The sequence below is a fragment of the Acomys russatus genome, chromosome 15 (genome assembly GCF_903995435.1).
Source record: "Acomys russatus chromosome 15, mAcoRus1.1, whole genome shotgun sequence".
NCBI classification, from domain to species: Eukaryota; Metazoa; Chordata; class Mammalia; order Rodentia; family Muridae; genus Acomys; species Acomys russatus.
This window is the reverse complement of record NC_067151.1, coordinates 66,713,530-66,737,714: the sequence shown is the minus strand read 5'-3', so window position 1 is coordinate 66,737,714 and position 24,185 is coordinate 66,713,530. Positions and strand designations below refer to the sequence as shown.

Sequence of the window (24,185 nt, the reverse complement as noted above, 5' to 3'; positions counted from 1 at the left end):
TGTTGTCATTTGCCAATTCTTTCTGTCCTCCTTCTTCAGTGGACATACCAGGCCATGGTCCATGAGCTGCTGGGCATAAACAACAACCGCATTGACCTTTCCAGAGTGCCAGGGATCAGCAGGGACTTGCGGGAGGTGGTCCTGTCTGCTGAGAATGATGAATTCTATGCTAACGTAGGTGACTTTAATTTTAAGTTGTTTTAATGTAAAGTATCAGTACTGGCTTGTGGGAAGGGGGACACACGCAGCTAGGCTGCATCTTAGGACTGCAAAGGCTGGGGGCTGGCCCTGGCTGGGGGGCTGGCCCTGGCTGGGGCCTAGCCTTGGCTGAGGGCTGGCCCTGGCTGGGGGGCCTGGCCCTGGCTGGGGGGCTGGCCCTGGCTGCTTTTTTTCTTTCTTTCTTTTTTCTTTTTCATAGCGTTCTCACATAGTTACTGACTTTTTTCCATTCTGGCAGCTCTTTGTGTGAATAATAATGGTGTTCATCACTAGTGTCCTGGCTAGTGTCCTGGCTAATGTCCTGGCTAGTGTCCTGGCTAATGTCCAGATTTGATAATTAAAATGGAATGTGTCTTTTGAGTCTGTGTCCAAAATTCCTTTCCACTTCTTCTGTGATGTCCAAAAACCAGGCCAGACTAGTTTTGAGCTTCACTTCTGACTTCCGTTTTTACAGAACATGTACCTGAACTTTGCAGAGATTGGGAGCAACATAAAGAATCTCATGGAAGACTTCCAGAAGAAGAAACCAAAAGAACAGCAAAAGCTGGAATCCATAGCAGACATGAAGGTAAGTGACTCGCACAGGTGGGTGTCGCACGGACGAGACTTCAGAGCTGCGTGTGAAGGCAGCATGTAGGAGTGTCCCAGGCCTGATGTCTACTGTGATTCTTTGCTTCTCTTTGAGTGTTGTGGCACTGGCTGGTAACTGCTACGAAACTCAGCTACCTGACGCCTGCGAAGTGAAATTCTGCCATTCCCGCCCAAGTGTTGGAATTCTCGGTGTGGGTTATCATGCCCAGCTGGCTTCTTGTTTGCGTTTGCTTTTCGTTGTTTGATTCTGTTTTTGAAACAGCATTTATTACAAGAGGCTGCACTCACGGTAGCTCTATAGACCTGGCTAGCCTGGAACTCGCGGCGGCGCTTTTGCCTCAGCCTCCCGAGTGCTCATCCCCTCAGCAAGTCATTTTGTTTAGGATGAGGCGTTTTCTCTGAGGGCTCTCCTTGATGAGCCATGTATTTCTTTCCGTTCTCTCATGTCTGCCTCTATGAAGGCGCTGAGGACATGGGCCGGCATTTCTCTGCCGAAGCATAATACCATAATGCCGTGTGGTTGGGGACCTTGGTGCCGGACCCCAGGTAGGAAGGTGACCCCAGTTCTTTACAATCTTTTCTTTACAAATGCCTGTTCTTAGAATGAAGCAGCAGCTCCCACTAATGTCTCTTCCATGGCAGGCCTTTGTTGAGAATTATCCGCAGTTCAAGAAGATGTCTGGGACTGTGTCAAAGCACGTGACAGTGGTCGGAGAGCTGTCTCGGTTGGTCAGTGAGCGGACTCTGCTGGAGGTCTCAGAGGTTGAGCAAGAACTGGCCTGTCAGAATGACCACTCGAGTGCCCTCCAGGTCAGTGTAACTGGGTGAGCGCCTGCTGTGCATGAGCACTTGCCAGGCAGAGAGCTGAAGAGGCGAGTAACCCTTCTTCCCCAACACGGAATGTGGCTCACCACAGGGTTAGGAACACATCTAAGATGGATATAAGCCAGGTGTGGTTGGCAGCCCCCAACTACACTCACAGCCCTTGGGAGCTGAGGCTGGAGGACCACAAATTTAAGGCCTGAACATGCAACTTAGTGAGACCTTGTCTTAAAATAAATAAAGGCTATGTTCACTTCCCAGCAGCATTAGGAAGGAGTTCGTTGCTAGAGATTGCTTTCCATCTTACAAGCTACCGTGCTGCATCTAAACGCTGTGCTGAGGGGACCAAGGGGTAAAGATAAGTGAACACCACCCTTCCTCTCCGCGTGCTCAACTGTAAGACGGAAGAAAGCAATCTGAAAGAACTGTGGGCTGCAGAGAGGAAGGCAAAGTGCTTATCAGTCAAATGTGAAGATCTGAGTTCAGGTCTCCAGCACCCGCATATAAGCCGGGCGTGGCAGTGCACACCTGTGCCCCTGCACTAGGCAACAGAGACGGGCTTAATGGCCAACCAGTGTAGCCAGCTGGTGAGCCTCAGGCTCAGTGAGAAACCCTGTCTCAAGACAGTCATGGTGGAGAACAATCAAGAAAGCACACTGAGCATCAGCTTCAGGCTTCTACAAGTAGGGGTATCCAGGTGCACCCTGATCATACGTGTGCACATCTAACAGGGACATACACACATATAATGTGATAAGGAACTGCAATCTCACGTAGCAAGCATTGTAGCTACGGCCTTCACAGAGGCACACGGAAGTAGGAAACACAGGGGAAAAACAACCATTTTCCCAACAATGATCTTTCAGATTCTTTTTTTTTTTTTTTTTTTTTTAAGATTTATTATGTACACAGTATTCTGCCTGCATGTACACCTGCAGGCCAGAAGAGGGCACCAGATCTCATTCTAGATGGCTGTGAGCCACCATGTGGTTGCTGAGAACTGAACTCAGGACCTCTGGAATAGTAGCCAGTGCCCTTAACCTCTAAGCCATCTCTCCAGCCCCCTTCTTTCAGATTCTTGATGAAGAGGTTGTAACAACTAGTTCTGGGCAGATACGTCAGAGTACATATGCCAAGCAGAGGGGGAAAATGAGCCGCCCTCTCAGCGCGGAGAAACAGGCATGGAGCTGGGAAGACAGGGGCACTACGGAGTGCGCTTTAGATGACTGAGAAGGATGCTTGGAAGGGTAGGGGCTGGCTCAGTGCTAGAGGGCTTGCCCGGCATACCCAAGGGTTCAATCCCTTATAACACACACGCACGCACGTGAGAGACACAGACAGAGACATAGAGACAGGGAAACATACAGAGACAGAGAAACAGAGAAGAAAATAACCAGGTTGTGGTATTGAAAGGAGGTTCAGCTTTAATTTTAAAATGAGGGGAGTTGGGCTGGAGAGATGGCTCAGAGGTTAAGAGCACTGACTGCTCTTTCAGAGGTCCTGAGTTCAATTCCCAGCAACCTCATGGTGGCTCACAGCCATCTGTAATGAGATCTGCTGCCCTCTTCTGGTGTGCAGGTGTATGTGCAGGCAGAGCACTGTACACATACATACATACATATTTTAAAATGAGGGGAGTCACCAGAGAGTTTTAAAAGAAAAATTATCATCAGACTCTAAGCTTAAGAAATATATAATCTGGTTGAATAGACAGAGCTAAAACACAAGAAAAAACTACATAATGTTTCAGGCTAGTCAAAGTTGCAACTCTGCCCGTAAGAAGGCAGGTTGTTAGGAAGCCTTCCTTAGAGAAGCCTCTGTTAGGGTAGACCCAGGGGAACGGCTGGAGCTGGGAAAGGAGTGTCAGTGCGCAGGAAACAGTAAGCAGGGTGGCCTATTGAGAGAGGGTGTGGAGGAGAACTAGAAGGGAAAACTGAGTTGTCAAGCAGGAGCCAAGCTAAGAAGCACGTGCGAGGAGCCTGCCTGCTGAGATGGGCAGAGACCCGGCGGCACACGCGGGAATGTGGAAAACTACGTCTACGTGGGATGCACTAGAGATGGAGCCGTAGCCTTATAGTGACAGCATTAAACAGCAAAGGGGCCACTCTAGAAGTCACAGAGGAAAGAGGAAACAGCCAGGGACAAATTCAAATCAGACAGGAAGAATAGATAAGAGGTGACTCCAAGGTTCCTGAGAAATGCTGAAATAATTCTGTCAAAGTGACAGGAAGCAAAGATGACTCATCTGTATGTGATGCCCTGAGAAGGAGTAAGGCCTTTGAGAGGCAGCAGTTTCTGAGCCACTTACAAGAAGCTCATCTCCCCACTGACAGGCTCCACACTCTAAACCGCGCCTTCCCTTCCTCTCCCAGGTCAGCACAGCCGGCCAGGTGTACTGGGCATGGCAGACTGCCCTAGCCTGACCCATGGCCTAGTCACCAAAGTTTCTTTGGGAAAATGACTTATTTTGCCCATATTCTAGGAATAGCAACTTCAGGCTTCTGTGTTGCAGTGAGGATGTGGTGTGGCGCTGGGTCCCTCACCCTGAGCCATTTTACACACAGTAGAAGCAAATGGTGGCAGTGCGTACGGGCACTCCAGTCCACCACAGTCTTTACTGGCATCCACAGGTCTTGCTTTTAAGTTTAAAATGTTTATCAAGATTTTCTGTAAATAGCAACATTTTAAAAATCGTAAAGACGCTGTTTTCTCTATATTTATGTGATGTGCTGCATCAGTGTTTTAATATTGTCCACAGTTCCCAAGTCTTCACAAAGAACTCTAACATGAGACTAACATGATTTCTTAATTCCTAAGCAGACGTAAGTACAGGTTGAAAGGGGTGTATGGTGAAGCCTGGGTCTGCTCGCGGTTTCATGTACCCCGCACGCAGGTTTTCCTAAGCCGCGTGTGTGCACATCTCTGTTATGTTCAGAACAGGGTCTCACTATGTAGTCGTGGCGGGCCTGGAACTTGCTACATGGGCCAACCTGGCCTTGAACTCACAGAGATCCACTTACTTCTGCCTCCCACATGCTGGGTATCTCTCTTTTTTAATTCAAGTCGTACCATACTCTTCAGAGACCTGTATTTTATTTTCTCACTTAACCATAATCCAAGAGACTGTTTCAGATCAGAACCTTCAATCTTATATATTTTTATTTTATTTTCTTAAAAATGTGTTATCCTTTGACAAGTCCATACATGTGTATAATGCACTTTGGTTCCCTCTCTGCCCTCTCATCCTCCTGCCCTCATCGAGCTCTCTCTTCTCCCCAGCAGGACCTCACCTACTTTCATGCCTGTTGCCTTGTTTTGTTGGGTTTTGTGAGCTGCTAAATCTTACATGAACAAAGCTAGTGAGGTCTTAGCCGGGGTCCGGGCAGCTGTTGAGCATCAATAGCTACACAACTGAAGAAAATGTCCCCTGGCCCCCGACCCCCAGCTACCATTAACTACCATAGCTCCTCAAGGGAGGATACAGCCTCATGAAGCCCCCTGTGCGTGGTGACAGCTGAAGGCTCCATCTTGTATAGGTCTTGGGCAGCCAAGCACAGCTGCTGTGAATTCAGGAGTAAAGCCACATCGGGTCCAAAGCACAGCGTTCACGCCCCTCCTCCCATCCTGCAGCTCTAGCTTCCCTCTGTATTTTAACTCTGTGTGTGTGTGCGTGTCTGTGTATGATGTGTTTGTGTGTGTGTGTGTGTGTGTGATGTGTTTGTGTGTGCATGTATCACAGTGTACATGTGGAAGTCAGAGAACAACTTTGTGGAGTTGGTTCTTTTCTACTTTTCTGTAGTTCCTTGGGATCAACCTCAGGCTGGCAGCTTATGCAACGCATTTGCTTAAGTTACCTGTCAGGCCCCAACGCCTTCCCACCCTTCTCCCACAATGCCCTCCTGGGCCTGGGGGAGTGTTACAGATACCGTCTTAGGAGGGAGCACTCAACAGGTGCTCAGCTCTCAGCACTGTGACCAGTCTTGAGTCCATGCATTAACCACCTTGGGGCTCATTTTTAATCACTGTGTGTTAGCTTTCGCAAAGATATAAGATAAAACATTTAGCTTAACCAGTTTACTTTAAATAGCCCAACCAATAATAGTTTATAGTTGTTTTGTTAGCCTATTAAAAATATCTGTATTATTTCAATGAACATGATTTTCTACCCTTTTCTAAATAAAAATAAAATTTTGTCCTTAATTAAATTTAAATTTTCTCATGTTTCTTTTTTCTTTTTTTTTCTCATGCTTCTTTAGTGGCTGATATTTTCCTTCTTAAAGATAGACACAAAGCTGTCACTAGTCAACTTTGTTTACTGTTTTTATTTACAACTCTTTACCATATGGAAATCAGCTAGAAAAAAGTTGTTGCTTTCTTTTTACATGAAGCGTAGTGTTTGCGCCTTTTTTGAAGGGGGGCTGTTGAGACAGGTTTCTCTGACTCTGTCTCCTGAGGGCTGGGATTAATGCATGGGCCATCATGCCCTCTTAGTTTTTCTATTTTTTAAAATAAAATGATAATAGATATTTTTAAAAGTATGAACTGTAGCCCAGGAATTGCTCATGCTTGTAATCTCAGCACTGAGGAGTGTGAGGCAGAAGGTCTGCCATGAGTTTGAGGACAGCCTGGGCCAAGGATGAGACCTTGTCTCAAAAACAAACAGAAAAGAGCTCTGTCTATGATCTGATCACTGTTTTGGAACATATATTTTTAAGGTTTCTTGTGCGATATGTTAAAGTTTTACAGTCAGCAGTGATTTGGGCTTTCCTGACCACAAAGGATTTCTTTGCAATGTGATTTAAATAGTCCATAAAGGGAACTTTTGTTTGATAAAGTGGCTGCCAGGGCCTGACCCCCAGATGTCTCGACCTTAACTAAAAGTACGTCATGAAGCAATGAATTGGGGTTTTAAAAATAGAGATGGGATTTACATTATTGAATAGTAAGTGTGCCATGGTAAGAAAGAAGCTCATATCCCACTTAAAAATTAACCTTTAATTTCTGCCACTTCTAACCAGTTATATAAAAACTAACAGGAGTGTAATAATATAAATGCATATTTAATTAAAAAAACAAGCGAATTTGATTTAGGATGAATTTAATTAGAAACAAAGTGTTGTATGCTACCATTGAAGTAAGAGCATGCCCTCAGAAGGGGTGATTTGGGGGTGAAGACTTGATTAGGGGGTGCAGATTTTCATGTCATGAAGAGAACCATCTTCAGAAAGCAAGGAGCCCCAGCCTGCACCTGTGGTGCCACCGCCTTGCTCTTCATCTGGAAGGAAGGGCTAGCCTGTTTGCGCCTTGCTCCCTGATCCTGGGCAAAAATCTCAGATCACAGTGTTAGCAGCACGTAGACACCTCAGAGGGAGAGCCCAGGCTGGAGCCACTGCAGCAGCAGCAGAGCCTGAGCTTTGGCGACTTGAGTTTGGAAACAATTGTTAGCTGCTCTAAACCTCAGTCCTTTTATTTATTTAGTTAGTTATTTTTTTAAGATTTATTTATTTATTATGTATATACAGTGCTCTGCTTGCATGTACACCTGCAAGTGTGAAGAGGGTGCCATATCACATTACAGATGGTTATGAGCCACCATGTGGTTGCTGGGAATTGAACTCAGGACCTTTGGAAGAGCAGGCAGCGCTCTTAACCACTGAGCCATCTCTCCAGCCCCCTTTTGTTTATAAAGTGGGAGAAAATGCTAGTGCTTATTACATATGGTGACTAGCTCCCCTTTGTGCTATAAAATTTAATAATGCTTGGGTTTTCTTGTTTGTTTGTTTTTGCTTTTTCTTTTTCTGAAACAGGGTTTCTCTGTGTAGCCTTGACTGTCCTGGACTCGCTTTGTAGACCAAGCTGGCCTTGAACTCACAGAGATCCACCTGCCTCTGCCTCCTCAGTGCTGGGATTAAAGGTGTGCACCACCACACCCAGCTTAATGCTTTTCTTTGTTTTTTTTTACATTTATTTATTTTGTGTGTGTGTGTGTGTGTGTGTGTGTGTGTGTGTGTGCGCGCGCGCACGTGCATGTCATGATACACATGTGGAGGTCAGCGGGAGTTTGTTTTCCTTCCACCACGTGGGTTCTAGGCGTGGAAGTCAGGTCATCAGGCTTGGCAGCACTCACCTTTACCTGCTAAGCCATCTTGCTGGCCCATCTTTGGGATTTTGTCTTGTTTTTTGAGACAAGGTCTCACTCAGTACCCCAGATTGGCCTTTAACTTGAGGCAGTCCTCTTTTCTCACACTCCAAAGTGCCGGGTTAAAATACTGGGTCATCCTGTGCCGCTGTACAGCCGTGCCTGCTGGCACTGCCTGTAGCCATGCACTTAAGGGGCAGGAAGACCAGGAGGTCAAGACCATCGTGAGCTACACAGTGAGTTCGAGGTCAGCCTGAGTGGCAGGAGGCCTGGCTCAAACCAGAAACTTGAACATTGACTTAGCACATTACCAGTTAGTGAGGTCAGACCCTGCCTCCCTCCTCCCGTCTTCCTGGGACTCCTGACCCCCAGCACTGCAGCACGTGGTCTTGGACTGCCCGGTGAGAGCTGCTTGATCACAACAGCTTGCTGAGCCGTCTGCTCATTTCACCTTGCTGGCCTAGTCTGTTGCTTGTGTTGTCATTCGCCGACTGTTTGTACAGCAAGGGAGGGATTCTAAAGAGTGAACTAAAACCAGAAGAAAGGGCGGTTCTCTCCAGGACCATGGAGCCCACCTGTAATGTGTACGATAATTCATGGTTTTTATGTCATAAGAAATTTTTGCCTCAATGCTGCTTAATCATAGTTCCAATAGAAGCCAAAATGCTAAGTGAAGTATCAGCACTGCAGTTAGAGCAGCAGCACCCGCGTCGGAAAGAAGCCGCCCACCCCGCTCTGGGAGTGGATGTTCTCCTTCGGCCCTGAGGCCTTAAACATGCTTGTCAAGTGACGATGGCAGCTAAGGTGTCTTCACCCGTCAGTCTGGGGTTTTGTGGGGTTTGTTTGTATTCGATTACAGTGAAATGTCTTTGCATCCCCCTCATTGGCCTTTGCCCCTTTCCCAGACACTTAGTGTGTTGGGAAGTGTGGCAGCTCCTAAAGCCAGGGAGCTACACTTCCTGCAGAAAGCCCGTGTGCAGGGCTGCTGTGTCTCCTTTCAGTGACACATGGCACTGTGTCCTCTTTAATCATAAGGAAGCCTGTCCATGCTGGGAATTTGGCATGTGAACCACTATGTCTTCTGTATTAGCTGATACACGGTCCCAGTTTTCAGTCTTATGAAGCCGCATGCTTTGTGGCAGAGTGGCTAATGTTCGTTTCTTCCCTCAGCGGTCTGTGAACTCACCGAGGACAGAAATCGCCCAAAACACATTAGCATTTCCCCAACAGTGCCTGGAATGCTGCCTCCTGGGGCCTAAAATGTATTTTTGGCTTAAATTAAATTATGTGAGCCAGGTATGGTGGTGCCAACCTTTAATCCCAGCACTCGGGAGGCAGGGGCAGGCGGATCTCTGAGTTTGAGGCCAGCCTGGTCTACAAAGTGAGTCTAGAACAGCCAAGGCTACACAGAGAGACGCTGTCTCAAAACAAACAAAAATATGTGCTTTGCTGTGTAATAAACATAGACATGTGCCATGTGGGAAGGCCCTCAGTGTGAGGGTGAGAAAGCCCACACGTGACTTATTCTGTCCCTTTGCTTCCGGCTCCTGCCTCTTAGAGATTCCACGCTAACACATACACACATTTCTCTCAACCATCCTGAGACATGTTGTTACTTCTGGCCTTTCTCAGAGACTAGGCCCGGCCCTGTGGAAGTCTGCCAGCTTGCGTCTGTTTGGACACGGGGGTGAGCAACACTAGCAGGACGCCTCCGGCCCGACACTGCTCCTTTCTCTTGTGCGCCAAGTTGACTGAAGTGGAGTGGCCTGTGCTCCTTACCTCACCACGGAGATAACTCGGGCAAGGGAAACAGCTGCTGAGTTCACCCTTCCTAAGGCCACCACAGTGGGGGAGTGCTCCTGTTTAATTCTTCCACTGAATAAGAAACAGTTGCTCTGTTATAGTTGGAACAGGGTGTTGTGCGCGTGCGGCAGCTGAGCTGCATCTCGGCCACTGAATAAACTAATGATCCCGGGCATCACACAGGGACCACTCAAGTGAAAGGGTTAACACTGCTTCTGTCTGTCTTCAGAATGTGAAGAGACTCCTGCAGAACCCTAAAGTCACAGAGTTGGATGCCGCTCGCCTGGTGATGCTTTACGCTCTGCATTATGAGAGACACAGCAGCAACAGCCTGCCAGGCCTCATAATGGACCTCAGGAGCAAAGGTGTTTCTGACAAGTACCGCAAGGTAGCCTGCTGTGTGCGTGCCTCTCAATCGAGAGAGAGTCTCACTGTGCAGCCTAGGGGGAACCTCACACTTAAGGCCCTCCTAACTCAGCTCCCCAGATGCTAGGCTTCCTGGCATGTACCGTGTTGCTAAAATTCTTTCCTGGGAGAAATTTAAGCCAGGTCCACCCTCTTCCTTAGGCCCCAACGACACGCCAAGGACCAGTCCTGTTAAGGTTCACTCTGAGCAGCCAATCAGGTCATTGGGCTTCCTTACAGAGCATAGGGGAGGGGTGTGGGTGCTCCCCTGGCGGGGATGAGTGCTCCCCATGGCTGCACAGATGGCGCCCCTCTTCTCTGGCCTCCCCTCCCGCTGTGCTCCAGCTCCTTCCCTTCCCGACACCAGGTGCCGGAAAGGCAGCGTTGCGCATACAACAGGTGGTAAGGAGCAGCTGGCGGCTTGGGTAGGGGTGGGGCACAGGCAGTCAGCAAGCCCGCTGAGAGGCCGCAGCTGAGCTCCCAACAGCACTTGCTCAGCTTGCAGAACAGTCTCTCACAGCGTGCCACAATACCCAGTTCCAAATGTATATAGTAAGCCCACCCGCAGGGGCCAAGTCTGTTAGTCTCAGCCCCAACAAAAGATAAATCATGCTGTTTATGCACAAGGCCTATAATTCTGTCCTCTCATGTCTTCGTTGCCCTAATAAAGTTTTATAAAATGAACTTCTTGGTACCTAAGCAATAAAATGTTGTTGCCATTTTTTTTTCTTTTACAGCTTGTGTCGGCAGTGGTTGAATATGGTGGTAAACGGGTTAGAGGAAGCGACCTCTTCAGCCCCAAAGACGCTGTGGCTATTACCAAACAGTTCCTCAAAGGACTGAAGGTATAGCTCTCTTTTCTGTGAGTGAGAAACAGTAAAAAACCCTGAGGTTGAGTGTGAGCTGGTATGATTTAGCAGTATGATCTTGATTGTAGTGCTGTGTCCACCCAGTGAAATCACAGGAGGCGATGGGTGTCTTCTGTGCCTGCCCCGGGCAGGAGCTGAGTGGGAAACACCTGGCTTTCAGCAAGTGTAAACAGTTCTGCTAGTCACAGCTCTTTCTCCCTCTCCATGGTGTGTGTGTGTGTGTCTCTCTCTCTCTGTGTGTGTGTGTGTGTGTGTGTGTCTCTCTCTGTGTGTGTGTGTGTGTGTGTCTCTCTCTCTCTGTGTGTGTGCACATATGCATGTGCACTGATGAAAAAGGTCAATCTCTGGTGACATTCTTTAAAATTTTTTTATTTATTAATTTTTACGTACATTGGTGTATTGTCTATATGTCTGATTGTGTGTGTGTGAAGTTGTCAGATCTCCTGGAACTGGAGCTACAGACAGGTGGGAGCCGCCATGTGGGGCTGGGAACTGAACCTGGATCCTTTGGAAGAGCAGCCAGTGCTCTTAACTGCTGAGCCATCTCTAGCCCCCTCTGGTAACATTCTTTTTTTGGTTTTTCGAGACAGGTTTCTCTGTGTAGCCTTGGCCATCCTGGACTCACTTTGTAGACCAGGCTGGCCTTGAACTCACAGCGATCCGCCTGCCTCTGCCTCCCGAGTGCTGGGATTAAAGGCTTGCGCCACCACACCCAGCTTTCTGGTAACATTCTTTGAAGCCAGTCACCATGCTTTTTCTAGGCTGAGACCTGGGCCTCTCAGAGTGAGCTGGGCTGGCTGGCCAGTGAGCGCCAGGGGTCTCTCTCTGCCTCCCCAGGGCCAGGGGCACAAGTGGGCGTGTCTGAGTGTCCTCTGGGGCTGCAGTAAAATACTTTGTCAAAGTCATTTAAAGGAAAAGGGGTTTATTTTAGTTCACAGTTCCAGGTAAGTCAGTCAGTCACATTATGCCCACAGTCAGAAGACGCCAATAAATGCGTGCCTAGTGTTTGGCTCACTTTCTCTACTTACTGGCTGAAGCCTTGCCCACAGTTAAGATGGATCTTTCCACTTAAATTAACATAGCCAAGGCACTTCCCCACAGGCATTGCTAGAGGCCCTCTGCCAGGTAAGTCTAGGACCTGCCAAGCTGACCGTCCTGCCGTGGGTTCCTCTAGGCCAGCTTTTTCCTTGGTCAAAGGCACTTTACCAACAGCTGTTTCTCCAGCCCCAGCCTGCTCCGCACAGCTTTCATCTTTTCTTGGGGTCCTGTGGCTTACCATCTCCTCTATACAGTCCTTTCTTTTTGTTTATTTTCCTATTATTTAACATTCTCACAAAAGAATGAGATTCAAACAAGGTAAAATATTCCAGATTTTTTAATTCCTTGAAAAATTCTTGAAACTTCATTGAAAATAACTCTTGAAAAAAATGAGTACTTTTGTAAGATTGGAACAATTTTGTCTAACTAAAATAATTTTTAAATATTCTAAAATTCTGGACTGGGGAGATGGTTCATTTGGTTAAATGCTTGCTGCTCAAACCTGAGTGTAGATCTCCAGCAAACACATAAAAAGCCAAATACAGTGGTGTGCATCTGTACCCTGCAGTGCCTCAGTGTGTGCAGAGAAGGGGGCGGGGAGCTCCTGGGGCTCTCCAGCCAGTCATGCTGAATCTGTGAGCTCCAGGTGCAGTTAGAGACCCTGTCTCAGAAGATATGACAGAGACACCGGTGTTGACCTGTGACATCCACACGATGCACACACACAGCTTATATACACAAACATTTTATTCAATTTTTGATTCCTTTCCAATTCACACTTGATTTTGTCTCATAAGGTTCCCACGGAGCCATGTCCATTTTCTGATATATCATTAGCACTATATTTGAGCTTCCTCAAATAACACAGAGCCGTGTCCATCCTTTAGGGAGTGGAGAATGTATACACACAGCACCAGCCGTTCCTGCACGAGACCCTGGACCATCTCATCAAGGGGAAGCTCAAGGAAAGCCTCTACCCCTACTTAGGCCCCAGCACTCTCAGGGACAGGTAAGGCCTCAAAGACAGGAAGTAAAAACTAGGCCTGCAGAACAAGCCGGTGAACAAGTGCCCAACACATCCAGGTCTTTGTCCTGAAGAAGTGACCTGCCGTGTAGAGGGGAGCAGGGAGTGCTGATAAAAGCTGGGTTCCGCAGCCCTGTGATCTGTTTTTTGTTTGTTTGTTGTTGTTGTTTTTAAGATTTATTTGTTATTATGTATACAGTGCTCTGCTTGCATGTACTCCTGCAAGCCAGAAGAGGACATCAGATCTCATTATAGATGGCTGTGAGCCACCATGTGGTTGCTGGGAATTGAACTCAGGACCTTTGGAACAGCAGGCGGCGCTCTTAACCTCTGAGCCATCTCTCCAGCCCCTTGTTTGTTTGTTTTTAATATTTATTTATTTATTATTTATACAGTGCTCTGCCTGAATGTGTGCCTGCAGGCCAGAAGAGGGCACTAGATCTCATTGTAGATACTTGTGAGCCTCCATGTGGTTGTAGGAATAGAACTCAGGACCTTTGGAAGAGCAGCCAGTGCTCCTAACCTCGCAGCCCTGTAATTGTAATTTTTAAAAAATCTGAATTCCGCTGACTGTCTCCAAGCTTAAGGTGAGGGCCTGGTCTTGGCTCATGGCGTGATTTCAGCTTGGTAAAACCCCAAGCGAAGAACTCAGATCTGACTTAGGCATGGACTTTGGATCCACAGAAACTATAGATCTGCAAACTGTGTGGCGGCATTTGCATGTTACAAACTGGTCAGTTTTACTTATCAAAGTTCAAGCTTGGTCTGGCACTGCGGGCCTAACCTCCTGGTGCTATGGAGGCTGAGACAGTGGGACAGCAAATGCACCGCTTACTGTGGTTGCAGGGGGAGCTCAAACCTGCATAACTTAGACACGCCTTGGGGAAGGGAGGGCTTTTTTTGTTGTTGTTTGTTTTGTTGTTTTTTGAGACACGGTTTCTCTGTGTAGCCTTGGCTGTCCTGGCCTCGCTTTGTAGACCAGGCTGGCCAGGAACTCAAAGAGATCCGCCTGCCTCTGCCTCCCGAGGCTGAAAGGATAGTTTTAAGTGAAAAGATGAGAAAATAATTCGGTGGAAGTATACTAGTCCACCATGCGTGGGACTCTGGGCTTCTTCCTTCTACTCAAAAATTAAAGTAGTTAAAAAACCGTTAAAGCTCAAACTTAATCAGAATAAAATATTTCTGTGTTCACTATTCAGAGCTCACATCGCAAGCACTCCAGAAGCAAAGTTTTGGTGCTAAACCACCTCTGTAAGAGCTGGGCTCTCCCCAGTGTCAAGGCTGAAGCTAATCATCTACTGAATGGACATTTTTTAAAAGATTCATTTATTTATTTATTTATTATACAATGTTCGGCCTGCACGTGTGCCTGTACTCCACAGGCACCAGACCTCATTATAGATGTTTGTGAGCCACCATGCGGGTGCTGGGAACTGAGCTCAGGACCTCTGGAAGAGCAGTCAGTGCTCTTGACCTCTGAGCCACCTCTCCAGCCCCTGAATAGACATTAAATGTCTGTCATTTCTGAGAGGAGTTATCAAAATTTTTCTCTGGCTCTGACAGTTTCTTTATTTCGATCATATAAACTTGTGCTCTTATTACTCTTCAGCTTTCTGATACTTTGTTGCATAACAATAAAAAATAGACTAATAAACAGCAAAGACAAAAACTAGAGGAGGTGGCAAGGTGCTCAGCAGGCAAAGGTTCTAACCAGCAAGCCGGACAGCCTGAGTCCCAGCTGGGAACTTGAGTCAGGTTTCCTCTCTCTCTCTCTCTCTCTCTCTCTCTCTCTCTCTCTCTCTCTCTCTCTCTCTCTCTCTCTCTCTCTCACACACACACACACGCACACACACACGCGCACACACACACACACACAGATCGGTGTAATGACAATAAGTTAGTGCCCTGAGGAATGGGGAGTCAGGCCCGTCTTGACCACGCTGAGCTGCTGCTGCTGCTGCCTCTGTCTCCTGCCGCCTCAGGCCAGAGTCTCTGCTTTTGCTGTGTCAGCACTACACGAGCACTCCCCAGCAGAGCCTGAAGCCGGAAGCTCTGGTTGCTCTGGAGTACAGGGGCGGGTTTCCCAGAGGCCTCGGGCCTTTAGTTGGTGTTTTAGCAGCGCATCCGCTTCCTTATGTGCTCTACAGCATCTGCCATTTGGCGTTTCAAACATTAATGCCCAAAATAGGTTTGCTATTTGACCGGCAACCAGAGCAGGTTGTCACTAGTTTGGGTGAGGACCGGCCAGCACACAAACTGAGAGTCCTGATTAGCAAAGGCCGTTTGTGTCCCAGGAGAACAAGATGATGTTCTTTAGTTAGAACTTTAACCCAGTGGTTAGTTAATTTTAATTAAAACAAAACTTGTCCAGACAGTTTTACTTAAGCCAACCTAAAATTTTATAGTATTTTTTAAATCACATAATATAAAGGAGTAGTTGGTGTCAGTTGGGTAAATTTTTAAAATTTATTTATTATGTATGCTTGCAGGCCAGAAGAAGGCATCTCATTATAGATGGATATGAGGTACCATGTGGTTGCTGGGAATTGTACTCAGGGCCTTTGGAGGTGGAGTCAGTGCTCTTAGCCTTGGAGCCATCTCTCTAGCCCCCAGTTGGGTAATTTAATGTGAGAATATTACTGTTGATATAATTCATCTATTATTTCAACCAGTAATTATCTAAGATCATTGGCAGTTTATTGTTTTATAGATATAATGAAATTCAGAAAATGTTTTTGAGATTTATAGGTGAGTGACTCTTGTACATTGAGTGATATTTTTTTTTTAATCTTAGTCTGTTAAAAAGAAAACTGTTATTTGGTCCAGAATTATTTTTTATTTTTTATTTTTTTAAGATTTATTTATGCCGGGCATGGTGGCGCACGCCTTTAATCCCAGCACTCGGGAGGCAGAGGCAGGTGGATTGCTGTGAGTTCGAGGCCAGCCTGGTCTACAAAGTGAGTCCAGGACAGCCAAGGCTACACAGAGAAACCCTGTCTGGAAAAAAAAAAAAAAGATTTATTTATTATTATGTATACAGTGTTCTGCTTGCATGTACACCTGCATACCAGAAGAGGGAGCCAGATCTCATTATAGATGGTTGTGAGCCACCATGTGGTTGCTGGGAATTGAACTCAGGACCTTTGGAAGAGTGGGCAGGGCTCTTAACCTCTGAGCCATCTCTCCAGCCCTTTTTTTTTTTTTTTTTTTTTTTTTAAGATTTCTTTAATTATTATGTATACAATATCCTGCCTGCAGGCCAGAAGAGGGCACCAGATCTCCTTGTAGATGGCTGTGAGCCACCATGTGGTTGCTGGGAACTGAACTCAGGATCTTTGGAAGAGCAGTCAGTGCCCTTAACCTCTGAGCCATCTCTCCAGGCCCCCCGCCCCTTTTTTTAACCCAGTGTTAACACCAGATGTTATGGCTGAACGTCTGGTGTTAAGTTCTGAGTGTACAGTCCAATCATTTGAACAAGCTGTGTAGGGACCGTGCATTTGGATGTTAGCTAATAAAAAAAAATAAAAACCAGTGCAGTTTACTCATCTATTTGGGAAGCTTTTGGAAAACCTTGTTCTTGAGGCTTTTAATTCATTTGATAAGACTAAAAACATTAATGCGTTTACAGATTTCATATGGGAGTTGCTGAGTGCAGTTAAGAGCGCTTGTGGCGGGGCTGGAGAGATGGCTCAGAGGTTAAGAGCACTGGCTGCTCTTCCAGAGGTCCTGAGCTCAATTCCCAGCAACCACATGGTGGCTCACAACCATCTATAATGTGATCTGATGCCCTCTTCTGGCCTGCAGGGGTACATGCAGGCAGAGCACTGTATACATAATAAATAAATAAATTTAAAAAAAAAAAAAAAAGAGCGCTTGTGGCTCTTCCAGAGACCCTGAAATCAGGCTCTCAGCACTCACGCTGGGGACTCACAGCTGCTTCCACTCCAGGCGATCCCACACTCTCTTCTGGCTTCTATGGAGACCCACACGTACACAGTATACACTCATACAGACAGGTACATTAAAAATGTTTGATTTTTAAAAATTAAAGAATTGCTAAGTGAAAAAAAAAATAGCTACTTATTGGTAAAAGGAGGCCATGGACCAGAGGAGCGAAGTAGCAGCGTCAGCAGACCTTCCTGTCTTGTGAGTCCTTGCCAAACAAAGCACAAGATGATGCTCTCCCCAACGTGCTTATTAGCTGCTGCCGTCTGACGGCGTTATCGCTGTAATCTAAACATGTATACAGTTAACTGTGTGGCTTTAGCCTTTGATACAACAGATGCTTGGCGTTAGACCAGGCTGGTGTATGGCTTGGCATGTAGACCAGGCTGGTGGATGGCTTGGCATGTAGACCAGGCTGGTGGATGGCTTGGCATTAGACCAGGCTAGCCTTAAACTCACACCGTTCTCTGCCAGCTTCCCTACTGTTGGGATTAAAGGCTTGTGTCACACCCAGCTCCAGACTGTGATTTAAATGACAACTATGTGAGACATGCATTGCTAGTGGAAAACAAAGAAGCAAGGAGACTACTGAGAGAGGTGCTGACAGTCCACACAAGACTGAGGAGGGTTTGCCTAGGCAGTGAGAAGGAAGGAAAATCAATCTGTTTGAGAAAGTACATTGATAGAACTAGAGTAACAGAAATGAAGGATAACTCAGATTTTGAGACGAAATTAAGAAATTAAAAGATGCCTATTTAATAAATAGAAATGTATGGTGGCCCACACATGTAACTGCAGCACTAAAGAGCCTAAGACAGAAAATTGAAGGCTTGGGCTGGAGAGATGGCTCAGAGGTTATGAGCACTGCCTGCTCCTCCAAAGGTCCTGAGTTCAATTCCCAGCAACCACGTGGTGGTTCACAGCCATCTATAATGAGATCTGGTTTTGCATTGCATACAATGCAGATACATTGTATACATAATAAATAAATCTTTAAAAAGAAAAGAAAAAAGAAAGTTGAAGTCTTGCCTAGATTCCATAGCAGAACCTTAATTTTAAAAATCTATATTAAGTTGGGAGTTGATAAGACATTGATCATATAGATCAGATAGGATGACTAAAGGAGAAAGAGAAAAAAACACTGCTCAGAGTCCAGCAGCGCTGAACATAGGCTCGGAGCCAACAGTAAGACTGAGCACAGCAGAGAAGCCCAGAGGCTGAGTCTCACAGAGAAGCACGTGGAGACCATGTCCAGTCTGCTGAGACGTAAAAACAAGTGACAAAAATAAAGCCCCAATGGCCCCAAGTGTCAGCAAGATTTGCAAGCTTAATTAGGAGGTCGATACGGTAAGAGATGAGATGGCAGCATGTCTTTGACTCTAACTTACTACAGAAATGTAAGCAGGACTTCCATAAGTGACTGGACAGTGACTTAACGTGTGCCGAGTGAGCTTAGCGTGCAGTTTTCCAGGACACTTGAACTACACACGGTTAAATGTGAGGAAGACAGTTAGGTCCAGCCTGTGTCCAGGGATTGGACAGGGGGGTAAGAGCTGGTGGTCAGCTCGCAGTGCAGAATGTCGTGGCATATGAATATTAATATAGGTAAGTTTCATCCACAATGTCAGGCTGTGGCGTGGATGGTGTAGGAGTGGGAAGGAAGGTGGATGTGACAAAATAAGACACAAATTGTGTAGCTGGATCCAGCATGAACCGGCTGCTGTTTTCTAACATTTGCTGACTACTTAATTAATGCTTTTGGTTGCCATAGTGAACTAGAGAGCACAAAAAGAGGCACATAGAATTGGTGTTATGTGTCCCATCGCATAAAAAAGATTCTCTATGTATTTTACTGCTGGTCTCATAGGGACATCTTTCAAAATTCATTGAGGGGAAAGAATAGAAATGAAAAATGTTATGATATTTTTTTTTTTTTTTTTTTTTTTTTTTTTTGTTATGATATTTTTTAATATGTTTTAATTTTCTATTTGAGACAAGGTCTCACTCTGTAAGTCAGGCTGGCTACCAACTCGCAACAATCCTCCTGCTTCAGACTCCCAAGTACTGAGACTGTAGATATGAGTTACCACACCCAGTTTTGAAGACTTAAAAATAAAATTTTTTATTGCCTAGCAGTGGTGGTGCACACCTTTAATCCCAGCTGAGGCAGGCAGATTGATGTGAGTTCAAGACCAGCCTGGTCTAGAGTGAGTTCTAAGACAACCAAGGCTACACAGAGAACCCCTGTTTTTAAATAAATAAATAAATGTAAGTTTATTTTCATTGTATGTGAGTTTGCCTCCATGGACTTATGTGACCATGAGCGTGCACTGGTGACGGCCAGTGTGTATCAGGCACCTTGACATTGGGGTGCAGGCAGTCGTGAGTCACCGGATGTGCACGCTGGGAACCAACCCTGAGTCCTCTGCAAAGGGAGTAAGTACTCTTAAGCACTGAGCCATCTCCCCAGCCCTGAGGCCTTTTATAGAAGTTTTGCAAGAGCTGAAGGGATGGCTTAGCAGTTAAGAACACTTGTTCTTGAAGAGGACCCAGGTTCAATTCCCAGCACCCACACTGCACCTCACAGCTGTGATTCCAGGGGTCTGATGTCTTCTTTTGATCTCCATATATACTAGGTGTGCACGTGCTGCACCGAGAGTCATGCAGGCAAACACTCATAGACGTAAATCCCAGCACTCGGGAGGCAGAGGCAGGCAGATCTCTGTGAGTTTGATGCCAGCCTGGTCTACAGAGTGAGTTCCAGGACAGCCACAGAGAAACCCTGTCTCAAAAAACCAAAACAAACCAACCAACCTCATTTTCTGAGCCTATGATGTGTCTGTCCTCTGTTCTGTCTTTGAGTCCTCAGCCCTGCCCCCCATTACCTTAGCCAGTCCTAAGCACTCCCAGAGGCCCCTCCTCTAAACACTGTACTCAGGGGCAGCTTTGCCCCCACTCCCAATGGGGATTACATTTCCTCAAACCCTAGCAGGCAGCCACTAGCTGCATGTGGCTAGTGCTGCTGAAGAGTTGAAATTTTAATTTAATTACGTCCATTTAAATGACCACATCTGAAGGAGATCTAGGGGGTCTATGTAGGTACAAAGTGGCCCCGGGGCTGGACTCTGGGCACTTCATTAAAAGGTTGGCACAGTGAAACCGAGCCACACAGAGAGAGCAAAAAGGGGCCACTAACAGAGTAGGGAGAAAACCAAGACGATAATGTCTTGGGAACTAGATGGAGAAAGCTTATCCAGAAGCAGGTGACGAGCTTGTCAGATGCTGCTGGCACATGAAGAAAGACAGAGACTGAAAGGTGTCAACTTGGAGTTAGCCACGGGCTCCACCCTGAGGACAGAAGTTACTTAGTGGGGTCTGGAGCCAAACTGCCTGAAATTAGCTTAAGATGAGATAACCAGAGCATAACACGAAGCCACAATGAGACCCCGCTTTGTCACCCACGGCTTTGAAATGCACAGCCCTGGCGTGTGAGGAGTCGGTGCTCTGCTGTACTGGCACTGTGATACATAAGAAACAACTCACAAAAATAACAAGGCCTCACTGTGACGCCTTACCCAGCCTAGAGCTGCTATGTGGACCAGGCTGGCCTCTGCCTCCCCAGTGCTGGGATTCAAGGTGTGTGCCACCACACCCAATTTCAAATTTTTAAAATATGATTTGATGTTTTTATGAGTGTTTCCCTGCAAATAAGTGCACCATGTGTGTGCCTGGTGCCCACAGGGCCAGAAGAGAGTGTCGGATTCAGAGGATGCTCTGAATCCGACGTTGCAGATGACTGAGAGTCACCATGTGGGTTCTGGGAACTGAACCTGGGTCCTCCACAAAAATAGCAACTGATTTTAACCACTGGGCCATCTGCCAGTTCCCTCTCTCAAACCTTTAAATGTACAATAGGGCACTGGCAAGACGGCAAAGGGATTTGCTGCCAGGCCTGAGGGTCTGAGGTGAATTCCCCAGATCCCACACGGTAGAAGGAGAGAGCCAATCCGCACAGTTGTCCTTGGCAATCCACACACATGATCTGGTATGTACAGGAATACATGGCCCCCCCACACACACATTCAAATGCACTGTGTGTCCAAGAGAAGGAAGGATCAGAGCACTGTGTGTGGAAGGCTTTGTGTTTGCGTTTCAAAGTGCCATTCAAGGGACACACAGAGGGGAGCAACAACATTCACCTCTACAGGAATCCTAGGTGTTGGGGGAGGGGGCCGGGGGAAGGGGATAGAGGAGGGGGCCGGGGGAGGGGGGTAGGGCACGACAGGGACGAGACAGCAAAAGAGCCGCAGTAAGAAGAAATGTCTTCAGTGGGTTTTGTGTTTCATGCTGTGTACTTGGCTTTATCTACTTCAAAACAATTTGGGGAGTCTTTACCTGTTGTTAGTTGGCTTATTGGTTGGATGGTTGGCTCAGCATTTAAATTACACCTATTTATTTTATGTCTGTGTCAGCACATGTATGGTGTTCAGAGGATGACTTGCAGGAGTGTTCGCTCCTTCTCCCATGTAGATTCTGAGTATTAAACTTAGGCTTTCAGGCTTGGTGACAGGCACTTTTACCCATTAACACCCAATCTTGGTGGCTCTAATTTTATATATATGTCACTATAGAGGCCTGGTTTGCCTGACACAGACTAAATCAATCACAGATCTCCAGATTCCTACGCCTTCTAAGTGCAGGTGTGTCCCACATGCAACTTCAAAGCTGTGTCTTGTAAACGACAGCGTGTAAACTCTGTGTGCGATGCAGCAGTGTGTGACCCTTAGAGTGCTGTGGCTGGCTGTGCTGTTGGCCTGGGGGGGGGGGGGGGGGTTCTTTTGTTTTATGGATTAAGAACGGAACCCAGGGCCTTGCACATGCCAGGATGTCCCCAGCCTGTGGTCAGAGTTTCAAATGAAATGTATCTTAAAAGGTAAATTTAGGGCCTAGAGAGATGGCACAGCAGTTAAAAGCACTGACTGCTCCTGTGGAGGACCTGGGTACAATTCCCAGAACCCCCATGGCAGCTCACAACTGTCTATAAGCCCAGTTCCAGGGGATCTGACACCTTCTTCTGGCCTCCATGGGCACAGACATCCATGCAGGCAAAACATCCATACACATTAAAGAAAAACAAATACAATTATTTTTTAAAAGTAAATTTAGTATTAAATACAAGATTTTCATCCTAAGTCCCACAGAAGTGTCATAATTGCCCCTCAACTAGCTAACTGTACAATAACTACTTCTTTTGTTTTTTGTTTTTTGTTTTTTGAAACAGGGTCTCTCTGTGTAGCCCTGGCTGTCCTGGACTCACTTTGTAGACCAGGCTGGCCTCGAACTCACAGTGATCCGCCTGCCTCTGCCTCCCGAGTGCTGGGATTAAAGGCGTGCGCCACCACGCCCGGCTATAACTACTTCTTTATCTTTTCAAATTTGCATACAATGGAGAGTTTCTGCAACTCAGGGGCCTTCTGACCTTTTTTTTTTTTTTTTTTTTTTTTGGTTTTTCGAGACAGGGTTTCTCTGTGTAGCCTTAGCCATCCTGGACTCACTTTGTAGACCAGGCTGGCCTCGAACTCACAGCAATCCGCCTGCCTCTGCCTCCCGAGTGACCTTATTTAAATAGCTACAATATCTGATTCTGTTTCCATGAGATCCTGTAAAAATAAATACGGTCTTGGTTTCATTGCTTCAAGGCAATTTAGAAAGACACAAGGAGACACATCACAGAAGTGTACACTTGTGTTTTTCCATAATCTGCACATACGCATGCGTAGTTTTGGGCCCTGACTTCCAAAATGGATGCTTCTGCTTGCTGTAGTTTACACAATGTGTGGTAACAAAACTGCTTGTCTGGTCAGTTTCCTCTTCTTTTGATGGCACAGAAAAGGAAAAGTAAGAAAAACGTTAACAACTGACAGTAAGATGTCGTCACGCCTGCAGCAGGAGCTCACAGGACCTGTTTTCTTTGACTCTGAAGCCACTTTGATAAGAGAAGTACAGGAAGAAGCTGAGTGCCACCCGATGACGCCAGCGGCCGAGCTGGCTCTGCAGGGATAATGCCACGCCGTACACTTGTTATCAAAGAAGAAGTGAGATCACACTAGAATCATCACACTCAGGGACTCTAGTCCATCAGGACAGGGACGTCCCAGTGTTCCACAAAACGTCCGCAGCGCTTGGCAGGGGCCACAGTAAACGGCACAGGGCTGTAGTTGAAAGGAGATGTGTGGCACAAGCATAAACACTGCCTTATTGAAGCGTGCTGCAGTACAGCCTTCTCAGCCTCTCGAATATAAAAGAATATTTTTGCATTTGGTTCCAGCAAACACCATTGTGCTATTCTGAAATCCCCAGCACAGAAATAAGACATCCGCTCATAAGCAGAAAGCAAATCACTATTCAGCATTTCCTTCTCTTTCCTGCCAATTTGAGATAATTAAAACTTTTTTTAAACCCTTTATTCTGCTTCCTTCACCAAAAACGGGGTAGAGGACCTCAGAAGTTGAAGTTGTGCATATAATAAAAACAGACCTTTCCTTGTTACTAAAAGCCCCCCTTTTATGGCTTACTTAGCCTGTGACATGCTCTCTGTCTTCGTCATCGCAGGCCTCAGGACATCATCGTGTTCATCATTGGAGGAGCCACCTATGAAGAAGCCCTGACAGTTTATAACCTGAACCGCACCACTCCTGGGGTGAGGATTGTTCTGGGAGGAACAACAGTACACAACACCAAAAGGTAAAAGACCGCCTCGGCCCTCCAGGCCTCCCTGCCCTTGGGCAGTAAGGTTCAAATTCCCTGTATCTTGGCAAGATTGATGACCAAACTGCCATAAAGCACAATGCGCTGGCACCTGCAGGCCTTCTCCTCAAGAAGGCAGCTCTCGGAGCTGAGGAGCTGAGTGTGCGAGGCACAGTCTGTGCTGGACTGCCAGCAAGCCATGTTCTCCGTGCTCAGAGGAGACTCTCTGATCAGGCAGGCACTTTGACAAAAGCTGAGCATGCTCAGTGCCGCTCTTGGCTTTGGGTTGCTGTTTGTGGATTATCTCTGTTCAGTATGTATTTAGAGAGAAGGATGCAAAGACAAGCTGAAGAGTCCATCTCAAGTCCTACTGTCAGGAAATGCAGAACAGAATCAAGGAAGTAAGGCCCCAGGGAGAGAGAAAGGAACTATGGGGTTTTCAAGAGGCAAAGGGAGCTAACTGGCAAGTGCCTCATGTGGCAGAATACGCTAGCAGGGCCTCACACAAAACCTGAGGGTATGAAGACGGGCACACCCTAGAGTTGATTCCAGGAGCAAGTTATAAACAGAGAGCTGCAGGGCT

General features: G+C 46.6%; 1 protein-coding gene across 1 annotated transcript in view; it reads left to right on the top strand.

Moving 5' to 3' along the window:
• Positions 1–24,185, top strand: part of Vps45 (vacuolar protein sorting 45 homolog) — a 61,344-nt gene that overhangs the window by 15,654 nt on the left and 21,505 nt on the right. Inside the window, exons 8-14 of the mRNA XM_051157723.1 lie at positions 40–174; positions 674–787; positions 1,453–1,620; positions 9,804–9,962; positions 10,717–10,824; positions 12,774–12,895; positions 23,468–23,599. Of these exons, the coding sequence (XP_051013680.1) occupies positions 40–174; positions 674–787; positions 1,453–1,620; positions 9,804–9,962; positions 10,717–10,824; positions 12,774–12,895; positions 23,468–23,599 (938 nt within the window). The remainder of the gene's footprint in view (positions 1–39; positions 175–673; positions 788–1,452; positions 1,621–9,803; positions 9,963–10,716; positions 10,825–12,773; positions 12,896–23,467; positions 23,600–24,185) is intronic.